This window comes from Physella acuta, unplaced genomic scaffold (genome assembly GCF_028476545.2).
Source record: "Physella acuta isolate Inbredline_101_S28 unplaced genomic scaffold, ASM2847654v3 ptg000633l, whole genome shotgun sequence".
Classification (NCBI taxonomy): Eukaryota; Metazoa; Mollusca; class Gastropoda; family Physidae; genus Physella; species Physella acuta.
This window is the reverse complement of record NW_026732152.1, coordinates 51,716-60,280: the sequence shown is the minus strand read 5'-3', so window position 1 is coordinate 60,280 and position 8,565 is coordinate 51,716. Positions and strand designations below refer to the sequence as shown.

At 33.8% G+C, this 8,565-nt stretch overlaps 1 protein-coding gene across 1 annotated transcript; it reads left to right on the top strand.

The window, feature by feature from the left end:
- Nucleotides 1–3,435: 3,435 nt before the first annotated feature.
- Nucleotides 3,436–8,269, top strand: LOC131948247 (baculoviral IAP repeat-containing protein 3). The gene is made up of 7 exons (XM_059309777.1): nucleotides 3,436–3,526; nucleotides 3,751–4,779; nucleotides 5,476–5,648; nucleotides 5,903–5,972; nucleotides 6,085–6,192; nucleotides 7,702–7,791; nucleotides 7,954–8,269. The coding sequence occupies exons 1-7, from the start codon at nucleotides 3,436–3,438 to the stop codon at nucleotides 8,148–8,150; spliced, it is 1,758 nt and encodes a 585-aa protein (XP_059165760.1). The 3' UTR covers nucleotides 8,151–8,269.
- Nucleotides 8,270–8,565: the final 296 nt, after the last annotated feature.

The following is an 8,565-nucleotide window of genomic DNA, read 5'->3' as shown; positions in this document are numbered from 1 at the left end:
AAATAGCTCTGTTGAAAAATATATCATGTGTTATTGTGAGAAATAATGTTGTATTAAAAATTACATAAATGTATAATGATAAATTTTATAAATTCCTATTTGCATTTGTTATAAAAATTAAAGAACTGTATGGATTAACCTTTTGACCTTTTCAATTCATATGTTGGCTATGTATTTTTAAAATAACCTCTTTAATTTTTGTTACGTAAATATAACAGTCAACGAGTAAAGAACTGAATACCCATTAAAAAGTTATTTCAGGGAATAGTTTGCATTACGGAGGGGGGGGACTCAAAACTGAGCCACATTAAAATCAGTGATTTTTTTTTTAAATTTGCAGTTTCTGTTCAAAACCAGAAATATGGAATCTTGTAAAGCATTTAGCATTATTATCGTATGCTGTTTTAAACATTTGTTTACTTACTGCTCCCTTATCTGAATCATATTATGGTGAACGACGGCTAAACAATAGCTCTGGTACTATCATTAGCATACTCATCATACTGTTATTTTCAGTAGCTGCTGCAAAATATCAGCGCTTCCATAATGTGCATTCAGGCTTAAACAGACATTCCTTCCCATTATTTTCTTCTAATTCTGACATTTTTTTAATAATGTTAATATAATGCTCACAATTTTTTTTATCTTTTTGTATTTTCTTATAAAACTAGAAATGCATTTGAAAACAGAATCTAGCAAGTACTAATAATCGCTGTGCCTCATTTGTAAATAAACATGTTGCCTAATCTATTTTATAAGTTGTTTTTTTTTTATTCTAAATTTGTGAATAAATTTGTGTGTTTGTATGTAAGGAGTGGGGTTAGAGGCATTTGATTCTTGTCAATTCCCTAACCCCACCTGTATAATATCTCTGGTCACAAGAAGCTATCCACTCCCCCCCCCCCGAACAGAATTCCCCCTTCCACACAGCACACTAAAATAAGGACTACTGTAGCTAGAATAAGACTCTCGCAATTGTATTTCATTCATTTTATTCCTAGAGCAAGTCAAAGTCAAGGTTTTTCAAGGATTTGTACATAAGTTTAGAGTCCATTAGAACCTATGACACACACACACACACACACACTATCAGAGGCTATGACATACAGAAACGACACACATCTGTAACAAAAGAACATCAATTTTTTTTGTAAAAACTATCGACTCAAAATGTCACTGACTACTAAATAAAATTAAATAAAATTTAAAAATCAGCGTCTGAAACAAACATCATTTTTGCAAAGAAGTGAATTTTGAGACATTATAAATTATCACCACTTGTTTTTAGAACATGCTACTGATGATGTTACATTTTAAATTATGAAGACAAGATGAAAATACAGTGGCAACTCCTCATGAATATTATCTTTTCTCTTTACAGATAGCAGATATCTACTAACTTGCTAACAACATTTCAAAAAAGCTTGGTGGTGCATTGTTAACAAAAACAAGTTAATAAAAAGTCTAGTGACAATTTAAGCGCAATTTCCTTATGTTATCCATAACAATTTTGAATCGAGATAAATTATATATTCAGCAAATAAATAATGCAACACAAGTAGTTTTAATAATTCAAAACAAAATAGAAAAAATATTTATTAACGAGATTTTAAAAAATTTGCGGACGTGTAGGGGTATTTAGTTGTCGCGCTCTCTATATTGCTATATAGTACTGTAGTGTATTATGTATAATATAATTTTTTTTTAAAATTTGTGACCGAACGAAAGGATATTTTTGAAAACTTTCTTCGGCAATATTGTTTTAAATTATGGCAGGAATCGATTGGTAAATGTTTTAAGTCGCTAAGTGGTCTGGTTGCCGAGATATGGGCCAAAAACTGCATTTTTTCGAGGTTTTTTGGCTTTTCCGGGAAATCCAGGAGGGAATTCCGGGAATTTTTTTTGGCCCACAATCATCCTCGGAACTTGCTTAACATATTTGCTTTTGGAACTAATCCTCGATATTGCTTCGTTGAGGAGGAGATACGACTTAAAGCTGCGGTAAAGCTGCGGACACACATCCAGAAATGACGAATTAATAATCACAATTCCAGTATGGAAATTGCGCTAAAAACTGCCATTTTCTGGGACAGAGCCTAGAGCTATTTTAGTGATAGCTATAGTGTGTTTTGTCGAGCTCTGGCATTTTTGACCATGCTCAAAAATAATAATTTAAGTGCTTTAACTTTAACAGAAAAAAACCCACCTTTCTAAAAATGCTAATAAACAATTTATACTATGTCTGAATCACAATAATTTTCGAATTGCCTAGTTTTTTTTAACATTTAAAAGATGTAGTCTTGTAAGCATTTTTTTTTTTAGTATCCCACTAAAGCCTATTCAATTCTGCACATTTTACAGGTATCCAGAAGAAAAATTCGTCATAAAAGGCCCGTGAATTGAATGCCGATGAAAAATTATTTCGGTGATAGTTTTCAAATTATTTCGGTGATAGTTTTCAATCGGTAAATGAGATATATCGTGTTATATCATCAACCATAAAATGTACGCAGAATTAGAGAGCTTAAAATTTACTTTTTAATGGTACAAAGCTTATTACTATACAAGCCCTTTTTATTAAAGAAACTATGAAGTGAAAAGCTACTACATTTAGGAGACGCGGGCGAAAATCGCGTTTTTTTTTACGGCCGTTTGACTCCATAGAATGAGCAAATATTTTTTGGCGTTAAGGGATGCAACCAAGTTTGGTTAATTTTCTGAACAAAGTAAGTTGTTTCCCTTGCATTTACCAAGCATAACGGAAAATGCCGATGTTTGGCAGCTCGATTAATTTAGCCGAAAACATTAAAAAAACATTTCTTAACCAAAAGTGTGATGTCTTAATCTTGCCTGTGTATGTGCTTAGAACAGAATCCTCAATCAAATGTATACAATTAGTTTTCTGGGACAATGAACACATTGGGCACAAGTTCTACTTGAAAGTTTCTAGGAAACGGTTGAATGTCAAGTCAACCTTCTTGATACAGTACAATGGGTTTGATTTAGTCTATAAATCAGAACTCTTTCTGAATTTCAGCATAAAAAAGGTAGAAAAGCAACAAAACAAAAAATAATTTTTTACTATGTTTGCATAAATTATTTTCCATAATAAGGAATTTTCAATGAACTTTAGCCCTAGAAATGGTTAGTGGTTAGCAAACTAGTGCTTGAAATCCTTAAAGGAGGCTGGGCATTTAAATGTCTTTATTTGCCTATCTCAATAATGTTAAAAGCAACTAGTTAATATGCCCATTTGACATTTAGTCTTAAAATGGCTCTAACATATATTAAAGATTTAAATGAGAAGAATTATATTTTATGTGTTACTTCATTCTTAATAGACTTTTAATTAAGAACGTGATTATTATTCAAGATAATTATGAAATTTGTTAGCTTAAAAACTTAGTACTGGAATAATTTATTTTACAACAAAACATGATGTTCCTAATTTTATTTGTTTATTGTTGTCTACAGAGCTTGTTAAACTTTGTAAAGACAGATTTGATAACAAGTATCACACAATTATGTAAGTATTCGTCATATAATTATAACCTGAATATTCAGCACTTCTTTAAAATTGAAACTGTACACATTTATTTATATCAGCATACAAATTAATCTGCAGAATTTGAGGATGAATTAAAATCAGTCTAGTGCATGAGTAAATGCAGACCAATAATTTTACTTTATTAATTGAATGCTTTTTTCTTCAGGATTAATCTTGTATTTTTCATCCTTTTTTTAACTCAGATAATGCAAGCTGCTCTAATAAAGGGCAGGACTTAACATTACAGATCAAAGCTATGCTTCAATCAGAAAAAAGGGACAAAAAACAGCCTAAAAGAATGCTTGAGAGAAAAACAAAGATAGAACGCTATGACCCCAGCACTGAAGCAGAGGAGACATTGGTACTCAAGCTTAAAAATGAAATTGTGCTTACCAACTGCCTAACTCAGATTACATGTATTCAAGGCATAGATCCAGAACTAAAAAATGGTGTTGTAATGATGGTAAACACCCCCTTATCTGATTTTAAAGATGAATGGACCAGACTTTCAACATTCAAAGATTACCCACAAAGTGATAGACTATCTACAGTTCTTCTGGCTCACTTTAGATTTGTATGTATTGATAGAGATGGTACTAAGAAAGTTAAATGCTGTGACTGCTCTTTCGAGCTAGGTGACTTTGATGATAATCAAACTGCCGAATGGCACTACAAGCGTTGTCACCCGAATAGCCCCAGGGTAGCAAATGTACCTGCCAACACCCAGCCTAGTGTGAATCCTGTAGCTACTGCCATGTTTCCCCCAACAGCACATGAAAATACAAGCAGATCTGGAGCAAGTATACAAGTAAACAACCTACAAGAGCAAACTGAAGAAATTCATGATGAAGCTTTAAACAACCAACAAGAGCAGACTGAAGAAATTCATGATGAAGCTTTAAACAACCAACAAGAACAGACTGAAGAAATTCATGATGAAGCTTTAAACATCTTACAAGAACAGAACGTGCATACTGATAATGAAAATAGAGCTGCTGTAAATAACCCACCATCTGCAGGGTCACCAATCTCTAGTTCACAAACATACCTTAGCCGTATAGCTGTGAACAGAAACCTAGCAAAACAACTATCACCAGATTTAGGCATTTATAATGAAAGGCCTAAACACACAGAATATGTTAGTCTGAAAAAACGAATCCAGACCTTCAAAACTTGGCCAAATTCTGGTATATCCCATGTGGACCTTGCTAAATCTGGCTTCTACTATAAAGGCTAGTAGACTTTATGTTAACAAAAATTACAGTATATCCTCATCTATTTTAATGGTAGTTCATGGGGTAGCTGAGGATATGGAGTTTTCTCCTATTATAGAGAATAATTATCACTGGGAATGCCTTTTCAATAAGGCTCCAGATGAACAGGCTCCGATCATTTAGGCTCTCAACAAAATGGCTCCTGTCATCACAACTTCTGACAAACAGGCTCCCATCATTTAGGCTCATGACAAAACAGCTCCCCTCATTACGACTCCCAACAAATAGGTCGGGAGCCCATTTGTCAGGTGTCCTTATGTCGGGTGCCAATATGTTGGGAGCTTATTAGTTGGGAGCTATTATGTGGGGAGTCCATTTGTCGGGAGCCTATATGTCATGAGCTTCTAGGGAATGGGTGAAAGTCCTTGACCTTAATTAGCGGTGTTGAGAACCCGTAAGAAAAGCAAAAGCTGCTTACTAACATGTTCATAGTAAGAAGCATGCAATTAACTTAGTAGATGAGCTTAGTGCTGACCACACTATTCTTTGACAAGAACTGTTGACAGAAGCAGATTAACTCTACTTCATCATTCCTATTGATTGTCAGAGCCAAAAGGTAACTATATATTTTTTTTTTAATTTGATGGTTAATAATAATAATTATTATTATTAATTAAGAAGCTAAACTACTTCAAATATTTTTGAAACTCTTAGGAATTAAGGACCATCTAACCTGTTTTTTCTGCGGAATGATTTTGTCTGAATGGAAGCAAGGTGATGACCCTTTTGTAGAACATGCTCGCTGGTATCCACAATGCCGTTACATAAGGCAACATAAAGGCCAGGCTTTTGTTGATGCTGTATGTCAAATCCATGAAACTAAGAAGGTATATTCAAAATTACTTATTTGCATTCACACTTAAATAAATGGAAAAGAGATTCACAAAAAATGGTTTTAAGTGTTAAATCTACCCGACCCATCCTGGTAAAACAAATGATGGTAGTGCATACAGTCCATAATATCCAGGCTATTGGCACAAAATTTATGTAATGAGGTGGAAAATAAAAAAGCAGTATACTAGTAATAACTTGTTTGATTATAACCAGATTTTGCCTTCAATTTATATTTAATGTCTTATAGAGTGATAAGAGTGTGATTACTCGCCAGGATGTGGAGACTTTTATGGGAAAAGGAAAAGAAATTTGTTCCAGTATGTAAAAGTATAATAAATAAAATCAATTACAACACAGTGACCAGTTTAGTTTGATTTGCTGGTTATATGTGATTATTAATGGGATGATGTAGTGTATTTTTGTTTCAAGGATATGATGAACCAGATATAACTTCTGATGTGGCCTTTCAAATACTTGTGAGAGGGGGTTACCAACAAGACAAAGTTTACACAGCTGCACAGGAGGTGAAAGATGCAGGTACATCATGAATGTTGGATTATTTAAAATACTGTCAACAAAACACAAAATTAAATCTACAGCAATATACAGTGAACACTACTGGACAGTGGCGTAGTGAGGGGTCGGGTGTCACCCGGTGCGGCACTTAATGGTGTCACCCCCCCCCCAGAGGCATAGCGACTCTTCCTGGGGACAAACTTTCAATTTTTGATTTGCACCCCCCCCCCCTCAAACTTTGATTTGCACTCCCGTCAAATTTTTCTCTATATATTTTTACTATTTTTTGCCTTGGTGTCACCCCCCTAAATGGTGTCACCTGGTGCAGTCCGCACCCCCCGCTACGCCTCTGCTACTGGATGAACAGTACAACATGAATACAGAGGATTAAAGTTGTAGAGCCATAATGTAAACCAGTTTGAAATTTATCTGAATAACCTTTCATACCTGTACAGAAGAGTCAACTAAGCTGTTAGTTCAAAAGAAAGGGCTTTTAGTGAAGTACATGGCTAAAATCAACAGCAAATGACAATCAGGCAGCTTTTAATTTTCCAAATGACACTACAACTCAAGCTTAGAAAATACTGGGTTTATAACCACTGGATACCATTAAGCAAATTAGAGTTCATCAGATATATAATGAAGTCAATTGACTTACACCGAGTACCAAAGTGTCTCAAAAAGATCCAATGTTCTCAAACTTAACTAAAGATCACTAGTAGTGTGGAGGGGTAGGAAACATTGTTACTGAAATGGTAAACAAAGGTGGACACTGTTATTGAATATAGTCCAGAGCAGTTTTAGCCAGATGGGAATGGAGCCCACCATGACACACAATCACCTCAACTGCTGTAAACACAACGACCTGTAACCTCTAAAGGAATAGAGTATCTCTCATGGTCCACTTGCAGAGTATCCACACAGAGAACACAAACAGTGATCATGATATAAAGTATAAAGAGTAACTTCTATATATATAATTCTCTTCTTGGAGAAAACAAGCTGTAAGCGCGCTCCCTACCACCCCACCCCTACATGGTCTAGTGAGCTTTGGTTCACGCTAAATGTTTACAATTGTAGAGCCGGGTTTAGTGACGGCTACTCGGGGCAGATAATTTAGTTTGAAACGATTTTAAACTTAGGAAAGGTAACTAAGAGGAGGCTGCTTTTCACAGGGGGGTGTAGGGGTTGGGGGAAAGAAGGGTGGGGGTAGTATCGTCCTTAACGACTTACTGATTGTATTTTAAAGCAAATATTTTCAGTGGCAGAATTGGTACTGTCGAATTCACAAATTATGGATTACTGAAAAGTAGAAAATAAAACAACTAAATAGCGGTGTATGATATGCCGCGGGTCGGCTCGTTATTTTATAAAAATTAAAAGTATACACCCTTCCTGTTCACTTAATATAGAGATTTACTAAAAAATAAATGATTTAAAGTTTTTCCATTTATTAAAACTTAGACATAGTATTTTCATTAGCTTTATCTGCTACTTCATGCAAACACTAATTCTATTTTATTTTGATAGAATTACAATTATCAACATATAGAGTACTTCAAAAACTCTTGGAAAATAGAGGAAACAGTACAAGACATCCAGCCAGACATACAGTTAATAGTATGTATTGTGGTATTCACATTTAATTTTAAAGCTTAGAAACTGATATAAGTTTAACTTTTAAATAACTTCTGATGTTTCAGTATCTTTTGTCAATTTAATGCAAATTAGAACTGTAAACTTAAATTTTACTTATTACTTCAATTTTAATATTCTACTCAGGGAGGATTGAAAAGCTGAAAACAGAAAATGACATTCTTCGCAATAAGTGGCTATGCAAGATTTGTTTACAAAGACAACTAAAAATAGTTTTCATGCCATGTGCTCATCTGATTATGTGCCAAGAGTGTGCTGTAGATTTTGAAATGTGCCCTAGTTGTGGAATGCCAATTGAAAAATATCTGGATGCTACTTTGTGAAAGAAAAAAAAAAAGACTGTTATTTATTTGTTCTCATGAATTGAGCATTTTAAAATGATATGCTTGTGACATAGTCTGGTCATTTTTTTTATTTTATGAATAAAAATTACATTTATATCAGTAATCTGTTAAATATTTTACTGTAAGGGTGGTCTATTTCTTCAAACAAGTTCTCAAGACTAAATGGTGCGAGGTTTAAGGATGCAGTATACTTATCAAAAACATGACCATATTTAACATAAATGTGTGCAGCTTACTTAAAAATATAAAATTATAAGAATTTATTAAATTAAATAGGCAACATTTTGCAATTGTACTAATCAATTATAGCAACACAATTTATCTATGTATGTATACAATTTAACCTTATAGTAGTTATAGTGCAACTGAATGTTTTCTGTATAAAACAGCAGTA